Below are 17,408 nucleotides of genomic sequence, written 5' to 3' on the forward strand. Positions count from 1 at the left end.
CACATTCTGTCTTAAGAAAACAGACTCTGCCGGCCGGCACGTCCTTTTGGAGACAGAAAGCACGTGCAGCCTCCTGGCTGATGGCCTCACATCCACTCACACATCTTCAAAAAATCAGGGTTTCTTTTTTCCCATCAAATGTGAAAAGTGAGTGCTGTGGTCATCACAAAAGTCAAATAAAGAGGCTCCAGGACAGCCGTGAGCCCTTCTGTCAGCGCAGTGGTGTGTGATGCTGCACGTTCCTACTCTGGCACCTGTGCTGGGTCACCTGCTGGTGCTGCTGGAGTCTGGAGTCTGTAGTCTGCTTCGGCACAATGCAGGACGCGGGGAGCAAATCTCCGACTTGCCCTTTCATCGCCTTTCCTTTGTGTTCTCAGGCCGTGGGTTTTAAGAGCAGGTGCCTTGGTGCCCTTGGGCCGCGGTGAGAACCCTGCAGACAAGCGAGCTTAAGCAGCAGACATGTCTTCCTCACAGTTCTGGAGGCCGGCAGCTCAGAGTGCCCTCGGGGCCCAGTGCTGGTGAGGACCTGCTTTCTTCGGCACAGGTGGCCACCTTCTCGCTGCGTCCTCATGGCAAGAGAGAGCCAAAGCAGGCTCCCCGGTGTCCCTTTTTACAGGGACACTAATTCCACTGGAAGGCCCACCGTCTGGACCCCAGCTCACCCCAGCTCCAAATACTGTCACATGGGGGGTTCAAGTTTAATTTACATTTTTGGGGATACAATCAGTCATTGCAGGTTTGGGTTATTTCTGTTTAAAAGTAGAATATCCAGAATTTGGATCTCGGGCCAGAAGGGATGGTCTTGTGGTTGCAATGTTCCTGTCTTTAGAAAGTAGAACCCGGGCCTGTGATTGTCAGGTGAATGTGGGCTTTCTGATTAGCTGCCTCAAAGCAGGCTCGACTGTCCTCCGTGAATAGGTTTCCAAGACAAGGATTCATGAGAGGGTCCAGGTTTGAGGACCCTGGGGTGAGCAGAACGGGACCCTGCCAGCCATTTTCACCTGGACGTCTTATCTGACCTCGGGGCTGTGGGACGAGTCGGCATGTGCGTGTCTCCGTTTCTCAAACAAGGAGACTGTGCTTGGACAGACCAGACAGCTTTCTGGGGCCACATGCCAGTGGCAGAGCCAGGCTCCAAGCCGAAGGCTGGACTTCCACACCCCCACCCAGCACCACAGTCCTGCTGTGGCTTCCAGGTTTCTCCAGAGTGGACCCAAGGGAAAGCAGGGCACCGATGTCTAAGACCTCCTAGTAACAAAATCTAAAAATCTAGGCATGTCTCCTCGGAGGAGGGGGTCCCTGAGCGTTAGCACTCAGGTGAATCACAAGGAAGTGCCAGTGTGCAGCCAGGTGTGACCGAAATGGAAACTTCATATTGTTCGACCTAAATCATTAAATTTCAAGACAGAACCAACCAGATACTGGGCTGATGGCGCGTCGTTGCTGTGGTTGTGATGTCAGCATTCAGACCACACGCTGGGGCTGAAGGCCAGGAGCCCCTCCCGAGAGGGACCCTCAGGCATCGCCTTATCGTGGCCCCAGGGCATGTGGGTAGAGCCTGCCCTCCTCCAATCTGGCGGGCGTTCTCCAGGTCGGGGTACCCTCCCTGCACTGTACCTCCCACCCACTGAGGGCTCCCCACCATTTGCACGTGTGTGCTCTATAGACCGGGGGTGAGCTCAGGCTCTCTGGCTCTTGGGAGATGGGGAGTCAGACCACTGGACTGGTTTTATGGGAATTTAGGATACAGGACTACTAACCTGTCTCCCAGCCAGACTGGTATGTCCAAGCGGCCGTCAGAGCCCACCCTTGCAGCGCATCAGGACCAGATGGGCATGGGGCATCCAGCACCACCTCCAGGGGACACCTCTCCTCCTGGGGGGGCCCTCATCCTGCCTGGCCTACCCTAAGGCCAGTGTGGAGAGCCCTGGCAACAGCCCTTTCACGTTCCTGAGAAAAGAGGAAGAGATGGGGGCATAGAGCCTGAGCACCTTGGCCAAGGTCCCAGGGCTAGAAAATGGGAGGAATTTCAGAAATCCTGGCAGTAACAGGAGGACTCTCCCAAGAATTATGCCAGAAAAGTCCATCCCGAAAGGTTGCATACTGGGTACCTCCATCTCCATGACATTCTCGAATGGTCGCGGTTCTAGATGCGGAGGACAGATCAGTGCTGCCGGTCAAGGTGGGGTCAAGGTGGGGAGGTGGAAGGGAGCGGGGGCTGGGTTCTGGGGGTGGAGCTGCCGGGGCTGGGTTCTGCGGGTGGAGCTGCCCGGCTTCTGGCTTGGATGTCCCTGTCCTGCTTGTGATACTATCCGGTGGTTTTGCAAGACTCGACTACCGGGGGAGCCTTGGCGAGGGGCATGGCACCTCTGTCACAGCTGCATTAAATTTGCAATCATCTCAAAATTTAAAATTTAATATAAAAATATATATTGCATCACTAATTCCAATACAAAAGAGAAACGTGGGACCTGAGAGAGAGACCGGAGAAGGCAGGGCGCCCTAGGGTGGCCGGGCACCAGGAAGGGCTCACACAGTCATGCTGGGGAGGAGCATGGCTCCCAGAGGCCAGTCATGAGCCCTGCGGTGAATGGGAGCTGGTGCGCTACCCCACCATCTGCCCTGTCCCCCTTGGATCTGAGCCAAGACCCCTACCTCCTTCTCTGCCCCCCAGGCCCCGTAAAAGCCTGGGGGACAGAGTTGGCAAGAGTGGAGAAGGAGCAGGGACATGGTAGGAACTGACAAGGAGGGGAGGCGGTGTGACTGCCCTGGGACACACACCTGCTGGAGGAGACCACATGCCGACAGGCTCACAGGCTCATGGTTGAGCCCTAGACCCGCACAGCTCCTGGTGCCCGCCGGCCCTCATCCCTCCCAGCTGTGTGCACATCACAGGTCCCTCGCCTCTGGCCAGGTGGGCCTCCCGAGGCCCAGCACAGACCCTGCCTCACAGGGGCGGGCCTCCCTCTGCCCAGCAGCTGGCCTGGAGGACAGGGTCCTGCAGTGGCAGGAAGGGGCTGGCTGCTCCTGGCCAGATCTGCAGGGTCTGACAGGGACGGCCGGTGCGCCCCTCAGCCCCCACCTGACCCCGGGACCTGGTTCCCCTTGTGAGACCTCTGCCTCTCATTGTCTGGGGCTGAGGGAGCGCATGGCCGCCAGCCACAGACAGGCTTCAAGCAGGCCAAGCATCCGGCCCTGCTCGGGACAGCCAGAGGAAGCGTGGAGAACCACCACGTTCAGAGGCACCGGGGCAGCAGGTAGCCCAGTGGAGACTGAATCACCCTAGTTGGCTCCTGGGTGCTTGTGCTCTGGTCAGGAGAGAGGCTTGGGTTGTCCTTCCTCCTACTAAGTGTAGGGCTGCTGCCTCTCCTGCCCTGAGTCCCCGGAGCCGGCTGAAGGCCTGTGTCAGTCCTAACACCAGGACCTGGCCTCAGAACGAACAGTAGGCTCTTGAGGGGTCGCAGTCCAGGCCCTGGGATCTCTTCATTCCTGGGACGCTATGGCCCTCCACTCTTGGGTCACCTCCCAGCCCCCACCCAGAGGACCCTCCGCACAGCCTTGGTTGCTGAAATAGCCCCTTCCCCTGTCACCTGGCCTCTAGGGGCTCCCCCGCTTCTTCAGGGCCAGGGTGGGCTCACTGCCAGCCTGGGCTACCCCGGAATTCCTCCCCCTTCCCCCCCACACCTGGTCCCACTCACCCCCAAAACTCTCCTCTGACTCTGCCCCATTCCCAGTCCTTCCTGAGCCCTGTCTCCCCATCCTGCCCCATTCCCCCTTTCAGACCCTCACACCCTGGAAGCAGACAGTCCGATCCTCCCAGACTGCAGCCAGGTGACCCTGCCTGCTGCACTGAGGGCTTCAGAGACCCCAGAGCAACCTCCCACCCATGGGTCCTGAGGCCACATGCCCTGGGCAACGTCCTCTGCGGTATCTCTGGAGCGGCCACCCCTTCCTCCCCAAGGACTCCGAGCCTCCCCTACTGTGGGGTCCCACTGGAGGTTGTGCAGTGGGTGGGGCGGCCTGAGTGGTGGCAGGGGAGGGGAGGGGAAGGGGAGACGACACCTCAGGCCTTTGTTCCAGCTGCAGTGACAAGAAATCTCAAGCCTGGGGCGCCTGGGTGGCTCAGTGGGTTGATCCTCTGCCTTCGGCTCGGGTCATGATCCCAGGGTCCTGGGGTCGAGCCCCGCATCGGGCTCTCTGCTCAGCGGGAGGCCTGCTTCCTCCTCTCTCTCTGCCTGCCTCTCTGCCTACTGTGATCTCTCTGTCAAATAAATAAATAAAATCTTTAAAAAAAAAAAAAAAAAGGAAATCTCAAGCCTGGGCACCTGGGTGGCTCAGTGGGTTAAGCCTCTGCCTTCAGCTCAGGTCATGATCTCAGGGTCCTGGGATCGAGCCCCACATCGGGCTCTCTGCTCAGCGGGGAGCCTGCTTCCCCCTTTCTCTCTTCCTACCTGTGATTTCTCTCTCTGTGTGTCTAATAAATAAATTAAATCTTTTAAAAAAAAAAGAAAAAGAAATCTCAAGCCTGCCCCCACCCGCCAAGGCCTGGGGTTGCAGGGGATCACAGAGGCTGATGGCCATCAGTGCGGGCAGCCACTCCCAGCTCCTGACCCTCCCCTAGACCCCAAGGGGCCCAGAACAGGACAGATTAGCAGCTCTGTGGGGCTGGGGGAGGGCCAGGAGCACCTATTCAGGGAGGTCCCAGGGATCTGGAATGGCATTCTGATCCCAGCCTCAAGGGCGCAAATCCAAAGACTGGGCAGGGGTGTGCCCTGCCCCCAGTCTGAGCACCAACAGGGGCCCAGGGGTCCATCCACCCTGTCCAACTGGTGGGGTCCCGGAGAGAGTACCAAGCCTTTGCGGGGCATCAGCCAAGCTGCTCTCAGGAGACTGGCTTCTGCGGAAGCTGACCACGGGGACAGAGTAACTCCTGCGTCCCCCTTCACACAGACTTGAAGCCTTCATCCAGGCCATCTTGGGAGTGGGGCATAGGGGGAGCCCAGGAAGTGATGAGGGTCAGGGTCTCTACAGAGCAGTCTCCACCTGGGCTTGGAGATGAAAGCCACCCCGGAACACACCCACCCCCAGCCTAGGAAGGGGACCCTGGCAGCTGAGTGGGCAGCCAGAGCTAAAATCTGGGGAGGCCTGAGCAGGTGGGAGCGGTGGGGGAGGCAAGGGGCAGCCCCTTGGTGGCTACTCAGCAGGACAGTCAGGGGCCCTCCCACGCACATCTGTGGCCCCCGCCCACGCGGGGGTGGGGCCCAGAGTGGCCTCCATGCACAGGTGTCCCTGTACCCCTGGCCCCAGTTCCCTGCACTTCCTGTGCTCACAGCCCTAGACCTCTTCGGCTATAAGCAGCAGGTTCTCCAAGCAGCGCTGCTGTTGCTGGGTGACGCCCAAGGCCAGGGGGAAGCCGGGGCCACAGAGCAGCCTGGACAGTGTACTGCTCTGTCCACCGGAGGGAGCCTGGACCACAGGCTGCTCCTGCTCCGTCCTCCAGAGTAAACACAGGCAGAGGCCACTGCCCAGGAACCCCACAAAGACCCTCACCCAGACCCAGCCTCCCACCAACCCAGGGCCTGACCCCGCCTGGCGACTAGAGGAGAAGGCAATCCAAGGCCCACCCCCTCCTTCCAGCGGCATCCTTGGAGCTCGGAGGCCCAGCCCCCAAGGGGCCCCTGCACCCTGACACGGGGGCGGGGGGCGCCTGCTTGATCCTGCAAAGGGAGTGACGGATAGATGGCCAGAGCCGGCTCCAGCCCGTGACAGCTAGTCACCCGTGTCAGGCCCTCCAGCCACAGGAGGAGAGATCCGGCAGCCTCCTCATGCCTCCTAGGGCCTGGCTCTGGAGCACCCTGCTGCAAGGGACCCCCCGCCACCTCTGGCTGCTGGGGCCGTGGCTGGGAGGCGTTCCCCCTACAGCGGGGCCGGGAGGCAGAGTGGCTGCTTCTGGACAGGCTTTACTTCACAAGTGGAGTTTTGCTTGGCCCTCTGACACCCTTCCTGTTCGCTCCTGCTCTCGCTGCCGCCCCCTCTCAGAGCCAGGTTCCAACAGAGCAGCCTGGGGGGCGGCAGGTGCGGGTGGGGGTCCCTCCTACCCTCGAGGCTGCCTGGGGTGTGTGGGACATGCCGGCTGTTGCAGAGCTGACGCTATCACACCAGAGGAACCCATGAGTCACTGCCCCGGAGCCGGGGCTGCACCCCAAACCTCTTGAACAGAGGCCCTTTGTGCCCCAGCACTACCCCCCACCCCCGCCCCCAGGCCCGCCTGTGCACACCATCAGACTCACAGGCAGATGTGTCGATGGCAGCCGCAGGCACAGGTGTGGGTCAGGGCTGTGTGCTTGACCCCTGGCCGCGCTTCCCAGCCCTCCTGGACCCAGCTGCAGGCTGAAGGCCTCCACTCTTGGGTCAGCTCGAGTGCCTGGGGCTAGGGCCTCAGCAGCTGGCTGACCCTAGGGCAGGACCCGCAGGTCATGGAGCACTCAGAGCCCACAGGACGTACTGGCCAAGCCCAGCCAGTGAGCAAGACCCCAGGGAGGCCACCCCACTCCCCACTGCTCCCCAGTCTCTGGAGGCCAGCCCGGCCTTAGATCCTCCTGTGTGCAGGATAGAGACCTTGGGGGAGATAAGGCTTCCTGCTGCCCCCAGGGAGCCTCTGCTCCAGGACAGTGTGCTGCAAAGCTCCTCCTTGGGCGTGAGGAATCCCTATCCCTGGCCACCATCGCCCAGCGTCCCCAGCCACCACAGTGAGCCCAGCTTGAGGACTCTCAGCAGCACTTCTCCGCCTCAGGGTCCAGCCGTCTTGTGACCCCCAGCACAGTCCAGCCAGCTGGCCTCCCTGACACCAAGGACGCCAAGCCCAGCCATTCACAAGCTCAGCGACTGGTGGGCCCGGGGCTCCAGCCACGAGGCCCTGGACACCTGCCCTGTGTGCGCTCCCACGTGTCCCAGGTTAGCACAGACTGTCCTGGTCCCAGGCAGAGAGAGAGGAGACACGGAGACTGACCCCACACATAGCCCTCCCAGAGACCCTCAGCAGCACTCTGCAGCCCACCCCTCCAAGTCAGAGACCCCATCCCGGCCACCACCAGGTCAGCCCAGGGACAGGCACACCCATAGACAGGAGTTGAGAAACTGCCACCCAGACCCCCGCACCCCCAGGTCAAATCTCGGTTCCTGGCCCAGGTCACAGGAGTCAGCACGTCTGGTCTGGAAGTGAGAAACTCCCAGGTGTGCCGGGAGTTAACCCGGCTGGGGAGAGCTAGTTGCCCTTGGAACGGCCCCCTCACCAGCCGCAGGCCCGACCTGAAGGGGCGAACTCAGACCCAAAGCTGGCCTGGCCGGGCTGTATGCTGACGCCCACACTTCTTGCAGGGACCCGGGCCCAGGCTGGGGGGGGGCTCCTGCCAGCCTCACCCCTATCCCATCCCATCCCTCAGCCCCCACAGAGAAGGAAGAGGGAACAAGCAGCCTTCTCACTCACAGCCTGGACCCCTCCAACCCTGTCACAGACCTCGGGCGGGGCCTGGCCGTGCAGCTGGCGGGGGCTCCTGGCCCCCAAGAGCACTTGCCAGCTGTCCCAAGCCAGATACCCACATTCCTGTCTCCTCTCAAACCAGACGTGCCCAGGGTGCTGGAAGGCCAGCCTGGGGCCCAACACCGAGACACCCCGACACTCAGCGTCCCAAGGCTAACGTGGGGCCCGTCAGTGGGAGTCAGGCCATTGCCTGAAGACCGGGACTCTGACTGTGCAGGGCTGGGGAATACCAGAGGACGGCTGCCCCCTCCCTGGAGACCCTACCTAGCACAGCAAGGCACCGAGCCCTGTCTGGCAAGTTCCACGGTCAGATGGAGGTTCTGGGAAGTGAGCCCTAAAGGAGGTCAGTGAAGGTCAGCCCATTACTTCCTGCTGCTTCAGGGCAGGGCTCAGGGTCAAGGGTCAACCCAAAGCCATACAGAGCTGTGCGGCCACTCTGACTCTGGCCCCAGCTAGACGCTCAGGCCACCCCAAAACCCAGCTACAAAGCCAGAGACCAGGCCAGGAAAAGATCCCCATCTCCCAGGCTCTCCCATTCCCTGGAGCCCCTGCTCAGGCTGGGCATCACTACGAGGGCCCAGGGCCCCTTAGGGGGCTCCAGACCGCTGCCCAGACCCCAGGGAGCTCTTTGAACACCACGGTCGGGGTTGAGGGCAACAGGGCAGCAAGCTTCTTTCACTGAAGGGTGTCCCAGGGTCTGCTCCGTAAGAATCTTCATCTCCCTTTCACAGAAGACCGCCCTCCCTTCTCTCTGCAGGCTGGGTACCTGGGCTCTGGAAGGCGGGCTCAGCCTTTGGGAGCCTCACTCGGCACCCGCCCCTTGCTCACCCTGGGAGTCCACCCTGTGTCCGTGGGGGCCTGACCCCTGGGCCCCCTCAGCTCACAACACTCGATGCCATAGGGCAACCACCATGGCCCGACCCCGCCCACATGCCTTTGCTCCCAGTCCCTCAGCCATGGAGGCCCAAGCGGGGACAGCACATTCCAGGGGAATTACAGCTAAGTGGCTAATGACCTCTGATTAGGGGTGACAGAAACAGGGAGGAAGACCAGACAGACCTGGAGGCAGGTGCTGTTGAGCGGCGGGCCCGGGCCCTGGCCACCTGCCCACCACAGGCTCCATGGGGCTGGCCTGGTTCATCCTTCTTGTCCTCGCCTCTCATCTGTCCTCACCTATCTGTCACTGTCTGTGGACCCTGGGCCCCATCTCTGGGTCTGGGTCTCCACCTCTGTCATCACAGTCCCCAAAGCACGTCTGGATACCATGAGACCTGTCCCCTCCTGGACCCAACCAGGTCCAGGACGACCTGGCATAGAAGGGACTGGCTGGCATGGAAAGACCTGTAGGGAAGTGGGGAGCCCCCCCTGGACGCTGAGAGGCCCCAGACACAGCCAAGAGTTTGGCCCAGTGCTGGCCATTGTCTCTCGGCATTTCCCGTCTGTAAATGGGGGTCAGATATGGACAGTGCCCATGGCGGAGCCTGGCGCAGGACCTCAGTAATGGGAAGTGGGAGACAGTGCCCCCTCCTGAGTTTCTGTCTCCCCAGTGTGCCCCTCCTCCCCCAACCTCCCCGGAGAGGGCCCCGTCCCCCCCACACACCGCAAGTTGCCAGAGCACCCCCACTCAGACCGGGCTGGCGCCTGCAGCCACTACAAAGCAGACACCCCCAGCTCGGCCCCCCGGCCCCTGACGCCACCCTGGGGCGACCAGGGAGAGAGGTGAGGACGGGTCATCGGCCAAGCCCGTGGTTGCAGGGGCTGCCGCCAGCTCGGCACCAGCCTCTCCTGCCTCATTACTCAGCCGGCTGCAGGGAGGGTCCCCAAGGGGAGGGGCTGGAGAACGGCCCTCGGGCTCCATCTCCTCCCGCCCTGCCTCCCATCCCCGCCCCTGAGCCCGCCGGAGACCCTGGAGCACTTGCCCTCCCCCTCCCCCGCCCACTCACAGGGCCGGGGAGGCCCTTCCCTGCTCCGCCTTGGAAGGGGGGCTTCAGGCCCTGCCCCCAGCCCCCAGGCATCTGGGGAGAGGCCAGTGGCCTGGCCTCGGCCCTCCAGGTGGGGCTGCCGCCGAGGCCCAGGTGCCAGACAGAGATGGTATCTCAGCGGCTCCGCAGAGGCCCGGACATCCCGAGACCAATTCACATTCTTTGGTCTGGGTTTCCCGGAGCCGAATCAGGGTGCGGGTACAAAGCCCAAATCCACAGGACCCGCGGGCAGGGCCTTAGCGCCCCGCCCTGTGGTTTGCGTCGGGCCGCGGGGGCAGCCGCCGGGCGTGGAGGGCGCCCTTGGCCCCACCCCGCAGACGCATGCGCACTAGCACCGCGGCGCGCAGGCCCGCCTCCCCCCAGGTTCACGGGTGCAGCCCTGCGCGGGCCTCCACTTGTGTGCTCCCCACACCTGACCCCGCAGGACAAGGCCCTCGTAAGGGCTCCCCACCTTGCCCTCTGCATCCCAGACAGTGACAGCAAATGGCATCCGGCCGCCATCGGACTCACCCGCTTCTGGGACTTGTGGTGCCCCAGGCTGAATGGATCTGGGCCCCCCGGGCCCCGCAGATGTCCATAGGCTACTGCTTCCAAGACTGGACACCAGCCCACATGTCCTTCCAGGGCTGCAGCCCCACCCCCACCTGCATGATGACACAATAACCACGCGACAGGGAGGGCTGAGAGCTCTTTATTGCTGGGACCACAGGTTTAACAGTGGACAGTGGGGGGTGGGTGGGCCCCGTGGGCCCCCTGTCTGGCCCTCACGTGCCCAGGAGCAGGCCGGAGAAGCTGGAGCCACTCTGGATGGTGAGGGTTGTCCCAGAGCCGTTGTCCACGAAGACGGAGGCGTACTGTCCAGCCTGTGGACCCCCCACAGTGGGCGTCACCAGCCATGGCAGCACACAGAGGAATGACGCGCGAGCCCCACCAGGCAGCACCCAACCCGGGGGGTTACGTGGCCGGTGTCCATCCACGCGCAGGGCTGCGCAGTGCCAGGCAAAGGCTCCAGGCCCGAGGCCTGTCCTCACCCGTCTGGCCCTCCCGCCTTACCTGCAGCTGCAGCAGCCCCTCCACGTGCACAGTGAAGACTCTGCCTCGGCTCTCCAGGCCCGAGATGGCCTCCAGGGACCTGGACGCAGCATCACAGGGTGGGGTGAGGGCGCCGCTGGTGCGGGGCCAGGACCCCACCCCGGCACAGGGACAGCTCTGCGTCTGCAGCGGCCCCTCCCTCTCTGCAGGCAGGACAGTCCAGGCCTGGCCACCACCCCCTGCGGCCCCCGCAGCATCAACAGTGCCCCCAAGGATGGCCCACTCACGTGTGTCGATGACACAGGGACTCGATGCAGACAAGCACCCGCACGGTGTCGCGAGCCCGCGCCCGCGCCCTGCCCTGCGGCTCCCTGCGGTCTGTGGAGACAGGCACGCCTGCAGCAGCCCGCCCCCAGCAGAGAGGGGCAGGGGCTAGACAGCCAGGTGCAGGCCCAGGAGTGGCCAAGCTGGAGGAGAGTGGGCCCTCAGCGAGAGCCCCAGCGGGAGGTGGGGATGGAGGCATGTCTTCAAGGGGACCCAGGCCTGGGGGCTGGCCCCCACTCACCCACGTGCAGGCTGGCGGAGAACTGGAAGATGGCGGTCAATGGGGCTGTGAACCGGCCTGAGGCCAGGCTCAAGCCAGACCCCCGCAGGAAGGCGCCCTGGGCCGTGGGCTGGAGGGACAGCAGGTGAACAGCCAGCTGCAGCGCCCGGGCCCTCATCTTGCACATCCAGCCTGGGGGAGGCGCCTGTGACCGACAGCCACCACCACAAGCAGGCCCCCAGTGGGCAGGATCGGCAGCGGGGGACCCATGTTTCTGGGCCCACCCGGCTCCAGGCCCCAAGAGATGGAAGAACCCTCAAGAGCCCCCACCAGGGAAAGCATCCCTGGCTCCTGGCCCCTTGGACCCCACCCAAAGTTGTGGCACACAGGACCTGCTAATCCTGACTCAGGTCACCCCACCCCCCTGTGCCTGGCTCCCCCAGGTACCCTCTGCGTGTGTGTGCTGGGCGACTGTCCCAGGCTGGCTATGAGCCTCGCCCAGCAGTGGGGAGCCGACCCAGCACCTGGCCCCCCACCCCCACTGGCCCCTACTGGGATACGAGGAGCCCCCCCCACCTCCCAACCTGCGCAGATACCCCAGAGGACCAGGCCCCCCCCCACGCACACTCACAGCCTGGAAGCCATGCAGCTCCACCAGCGTCTTCTCGTCCACCACCAGGGGGCCCTTCAGGGCGCAGTGGAAGGCCTCGGCCACCAGCCGCCCTGTCCCCTCAGGCAGCGATGGGCCGAGCAGCCCCAAGAACCGGCGCTCAGTGGCCTCTGTGGGGAAAGGGTGAGAGCAGCGTCTCGGGTCAGGGTGTGGTCACCCCCAGGGCCCAGGCGGAAAGATCTGGGACGGGGTCTCACCTTTCAGCATCTCCTGAAACTCTCGCAGCAGGGCTTCCTGGGTGACTGTGGCACCGGGGGGCCCGGGGGGCCCGGGCGGCCCGGGAGGCCCAGGGGGGCCAGAGAGGCCTCGCTGAGGGGTGGCAGGAAAAAGTCAGGGTCCCAGTGGGAGCCACAGCCACCCCTCCCCTGGGTTCAGACCCCAGGGCTTACCGACTTCTGGTCCCGGCCCCGGCACCGTTTCTTGGAGGCCCCGTCATGTGGACGGCGGACAAAGTTCAGCCAGGTCGTGTGGGCGTCTGAGAACTCAGACCCCAGGCCCTCAGGTGGCTGTAGGGCCAGGGGACAGAGCTACTGTGCTGGCCACCGGGCCCCCACAAGGCCTCCCCTACTGTCCCCAGGGGAGAGTGGAGAGACTCGGGGCCCAGGCCACCTGGGGCAGGACTCAGCACACATGAGAAACTTGGTAATGGGTCACTGCAGGCCACCGCTGGGGACCCAGACCAGCACACACAGGGCAAGGGCTTGGGGCCTTTGTGGAAGCCAGGACCTGATGTCCAGGCACCTTGGTTCTGGTTCCATATTGGAGTGACCATGTCCGCGCCCACTGCACCGGGTTCCCAGGCCGACGGGCACACCCATGTAGACACGGGCCTGCCCCACGCGTCCCCGCAGGTAGGCAGTAAAGAGCAGGAGTAAGTTCTCGGGGGTGGGGGGTGCTCCCCAAGAGCTTCAGAGCCCCGCAGAGCTGGGGAAAGCACAGGCACAGGCCCTGCTCTGCGCTGGGCGTCAGGTGGGTGAGCGGACAGCCCTGGACGGGCTCCTTGGGCTCGGACCCAGGCCACAGCGGCCCAGCCCACCTGACTGTTCAAGCAAGAGCTGGGAGGGGCAGAGCTGCCTGAGACCATGCCCCCCTCTCCCCTCCACCCACTCCCCCCAGCCCAGTTTCTGCACCGGGACAAGCCCGAGAGGCAGCAGCCCCCAAAGCCCCAAAGTCGAAGAAAGCGCATCCCACTGAGGGGGTGTGGGCTGGGGAGAGAGTCGGCCTGTCTCTGAGGCAGTTTGCAGGCCAGGCTGGGGCAGGAAGCTCATCACACGGGCAGGAACACAGCAGATGCTGGACTGGCTGGGGGACAGCCACCATCACAGGGCTAGAGCAGAGCCCTGGCCACTCTCAGAGGGCTCTTTCCGGCAGCGCAGGCTGAGAGGCCCCGACTGCAGGGTCCAGTCCAGCGGGCAGCCCTCGGCCCCAGACATGGCAAGAGCCAGGTTCCGAGGCCAGGTGCTGCCTCCCAACCCAGGAGGGGCAGGGCTTCTCAGGAGACCAGACAGGACAGGAGGGGCAGGGAGGGTGCCTCCCACCCCTGATCTGGGGCCCACCCAGAGAAGAGGGAGAAGCCAGGAATATTTGAATATCCTGGTTCCTGGTGTATCTGCTCTCTGCCTAGTGGCCTGGCTGCCATCCTCCCTAGCCACACCTGAGGGACTCAGGGGCCTCGAGACAAGTCCGTCAGTGGTGTCTAGGGGCCAAGGGCTACGGAGTCGGGGGCAGGTGGAAGATGAGTCCACCCCCAGCAGGAGAAGCAGGGGTCCCACAGTCTGGGGTATGTGTCACATGGCAGCCCCCCACAATGGAGACACTCCTGGAATAGAGATTTGCCTGTTTGTCCCCAGGCGGACCCGTGCCTACCCCAAGAAGCTGCCAGGAGCCCACCCTTCTCTGGCTGGCAGGGCCTGAGGACTCACACTCCTCAGCCTGCCCATCTGGAAAATGGGGCCTCAGGCTCCAACGGGCCGCGTGGGCTGAGAGCAGCCGCGCTGGCTGCAGCGGAGACGCCCTTGGAGGCGGGAGGCCAGGATCAAAGGCATGAGGGCTTGGGCGGTGGGAGGCCTGCCCCAGCAACTGCCTCTCTCTTTTCAGGCCTGCGGCCCCCACAGGAGCAGACCCATGCTGCTGGGGTCAGCTCCAACCCCCCGCCCCCGGAGATACCTGGCACAAGATGGTGGAGGGCCAAGGCTGAGGCGGGTCTCAGAGGGGACCCCAGGGGCGGACTGAGGCCAGAGGGACTCCAAGGACCAGAACACTGGCTATGTCAGAGGCCATCAGGGGTGCTGGGCACACAGTGGGGGGGTCAGGGCAAGGACCTCCAGGAAGCACAGGGTCCAAGCTAGCCTTCGCCTCTCCAGCCACCCAAGTTGTGGGTTACTCGGATTCCCAACAAGGGGGCTCCCCCACAACCTGCTCCACAGCAGGCTGCTAGAGGCATGTGGGACCTGGGGCTTCAAAGGGTCCAACCCAGCCCCTCCCCTCCCCCACCGTTCCCCTGGGCCCAGGGCCCCAGTGGCTGCCCTAAGAGCAGCTGCTGCGAGTCCTGCCCAAAGCCCCACTCCACCCAGACAGGCCAGGGAGGCCCAGAGAACCAGGCAGGGCAGAGCCAGAGAGAAGGTAGCCCGCCAAGAGCCAGGGGCCGCCCTAAGCCTACAAGTATACACAACCCGCCCCACGTGCAACCAGCCCGAGCGTACCTTGGGGGAGCCCAGCAGCCCCTCGCTGTGGGACGTGGTGGCGGTGGGGGGCTCAGTGCGCTGGCTGGGCTGCTGAGGCCTCTTGGGCTCCCGCCGCGCCCCAACGGCCCCCAGGAGCAAGAGCTGCAGCCCGAGGGCCACAGCAGCGGCCGCCCAAGCCCAGTGCATGGTGCCCGGCAGCTCCAGACCCCAGTGGCGGCTCAGCCCGGTGAGCGGGTACCCCCAGGTGTGCTCATGGGGGCAGCGGTGCAGCCGGCACTCAGGGCCCCCCTGCGGAGACACAGCCCCCGGGGGCACCTCGCCACCTCCCTGCACGTGCAGGCAGGGTGAGCCTGGGGCGGCGACACAGGCACCCGCTGGGGCAGAGCACACCAGGGACGCACTCCCTCCCGATCCCCCGGGCTGGGACCGGCGCCCGCCTCCCTCATATGCAGTGCCCCGGCTGCCTGCGCACGCTGCCAGATAAACCCTCCCCTCCGCCCCAAAGCTCCAAAGGGGAGGGCTCACGCTCTGCGGGCTCTGCCAGCCAACAGGGGCTCCCCTGCCAGCCCGGGGGCGGAGACGGGGGCGTTAGGCTGCGGCAAGGGGCTGCTCCCTGCCCTGGGAAACAGCCCCCGCCCTTCTCCAGGAGGGCCGACTGGCCCTGCAAACTGTTGACAGGAACTCACCCCACCCTGCTCCCAGAAAAGCTCCTAGCACCTCATATCCAGGAGGCCCAGGGGCAGGGACAAACTCCCGTCAGGACAGACAGCCCCATCTGCTCTTCCTGCGTAAGACCCACTTCATTCAGGCCCTCCGGATCCTTCCAGCCCTGCCCCAGGCCCCCTCCAGGCCCTCTGACAGAGGTCCCCCTACCCAAGAGTCCTGGTGATGCCCAGAAGCCTGGTTCAGACCCTGCTCCTGCGAAAGGCAGGACCTGGCAAAGACAGCCGTTGGACCAGGCTCCCAGCCACATCCGGGCCTAGGTGACCCTGGGCACTGGCCCTCCACTGGGGTAAGCATGTCCAGTGAGAGGGGGGACTGAGTGACCTCAGAGAAAGTCATGGTGGGCGGCCTGGCTGAGGCTTTCCCCAAGTCCTTCCACGCCCTCCTCTTCTTGGGGCACAAGGCCAAACGTTACTGCCCGAAGGGGTGCCCTCACCCAACCAGGCCTCTCCGCTTCCTGCGGTCTTCAGCCAGCAGGGGAAAGGGACAGAAGTCCGAGGAGAGAGAGCACAAGCCTTCCCCCCAGCGGGACCTGAAAACCGGTGCGTGGGTCCCCAGGGAGAGTTAGTGCCCTTCCTTAACCACCAGCACACTACAGGCAACAGGGTGACCGGGGCCAGCTGAAGCCACCCAAGCCTTGCAGAGTCAATCACCACATGACGGGGGCCAGGTGGGCTGACAGCTGCCCCTTGGTGGACCAAGCCTACCATGGCTAGCCCTGAGCCAAGAGCAAGGTGGGGGCACACCGGTCCTGGTGGACAGCACGAGTCCTCCTCCAGGAACTCCTCAATTTCCAGACATCCGCCAGGAATGACAAAGGCAGACCCTAGACCAGACCACGTCCACGGTTGGCAGCTACAGGCAGAGCCATCCCCAGAGCCAAGCCTGGTGGGGAAGATGTGAGGAGTGTCTGCCCAGGGTCATCCGTCCCCCCTCCTGGTCCAGGCAGAGCTGGTCAGCTTCAGGGACAACAGCGGGCAGTGATGGCAAACTGCGAGATCACTGTCAGAGACTCAGCTCCCAATGCCTGGGTCTTGAAGAGGGCCACGCTGCAGAAGATCCCCTTGTGCCCTGCCCAGCTGGGACCCTCAATGTGACCTGCATCCAACACCAGGTAAGGAAAGTGGCCCAGGAGACGCCCACTGAGCTGCTAGACAGCCCCCGACAGGCCAGGCACCTCTTTTTCTAGCAACTGCATCCTGAGAGCCCAATCCTCAGAGGCTTCGAAGTGTCCGCAGAGTGCCGGAGGCAGTGGACCATCCCTGACTGGCTGCTGCCGTGGGCACTGCCAACTGGCCAGCCTCCAGCACAGTCCTACAGGCAGGTCGACCTACAGCAGACGGCCTCTGAAGCTGGACGGGGCAGCCACACAGCAATGGGCCTCAAACAGGTCCAACCGTGCCTGAACCATGAGGTTCTGCTCCCATCCCGAGGCACCTCGACGATAAACAGGAAGGACCACTTCCCTGGCCCACTGGTTGGTAAGCTTCTTCCGGGCTGTGCTCTGCAGGGGGACGCGGCCCCCTTGGGCTCAGGTCCAGTGTCAGGGAAGCAGGTCCCTGCTTTCCAGTGCCTCCTCTCCCTCTCCCCTGCATCCTATGGGTCCTCTCAGGGGCCCAGCTCCCCCAGTGAGCACGGGAGCTGCCTGGAAAACCATCAAAGGGACCCCGCTCTCGAGTCCTCCACAGCCTACTACTGCCCCAGACACCCACTGCCCCTGGAGGGGAGGCCCAGGCCCACAGCCACACCTCTCTACCCACAAAGTCACAACCCAGACGCTGGGCCTCGTCCCCACAGCAGCCTGCCCCCATGATGCCCTCGACATACCGACGGCCACCCCAGCCTCAGACCCAGACCATGCGGCTGCATTCACAAGCTTCCAGTCTCAAACTCAGGCCTGGGGAAGTTTCTTGGGGGCAGAGATGCTGGGAATGGTCTTCGCAAGACCACCCAGGACCCCTCCTCCTCTGTCCGTGCAGCCTGACTTTGGTCAGGGCTTCGTGCCTGGATTAAGAGACTCCAAACACGGCTTGCCCCCCCCGCGGTTCAGATGGGCCAACCACTGGGGACACCCAACTGCCCTCCACCAAGGGCTCCACACGAGAGCGAGGGGCCGGTGATGCCTCTGAGGGAGAACGACATGGCCACGGGGTCAGATATGCGGACCCACAGGACAAGTCCGTCTATCTTTTTTTTTTTTTTTTTTTTGGTTGAAGCGTTTATTTATTTTAAG

The 17,408-nt window shown here is 63.7% G+C and overlaps 1 protein-coding gene across 1 annotated transcript; it reads right to left on the bottom strand.

Annotated features, from left to right (window-relative positions):
* Positions 1–10,193: 10,193 nt before the first annotated feature.
* C1QTNF12 (C1q and TNF related 12) lies at positions 10,194–14,791 on the bottom strand. The gene is made up of 8 exons (XM_032863115.1): positions 14,471–14,791; positions 12,158–12,274; positions 11,966–12,077; positions 11,730–11,878; positions 11,120–11,228; positions 10,842–10,932; positions 10,576–10,654; positions 10,194–10,385 (listed from the first exon to the last, which is right to left on the bottom strand). The coding sequence occupies exons 1-8, from the start codon at positions 14,636–14,638 to the stop codon at positions 10,287–10,289; spliced, it is 924 nt and encodes a 307-aa protein (XP_032719006.1). The 5' UTR covers positions 14,639–14,791; the 3' UTR covers positions 10,194–10,286.
* Between the last annotated feature and the right edge of the window lie 2,617 nt (positions 14,792–17,408).

Source organism: Lontra canadensis, unplaced genomic scaffold, assembly GCF_010015895.1.
Source record: "Lontra canadensis isolate GAN:19392208 unplaced genomic scaffold, GSC_riverotter_1.0 scaffold25, whole genome shotgun sequence".
NCBI classification, from domain to species: domain Eukaryota; kingdom Metazoa; phylum Chordata; class Mammalia; order Carnivora; family Mustelidae; genus Lontra; species Lontra canadensis.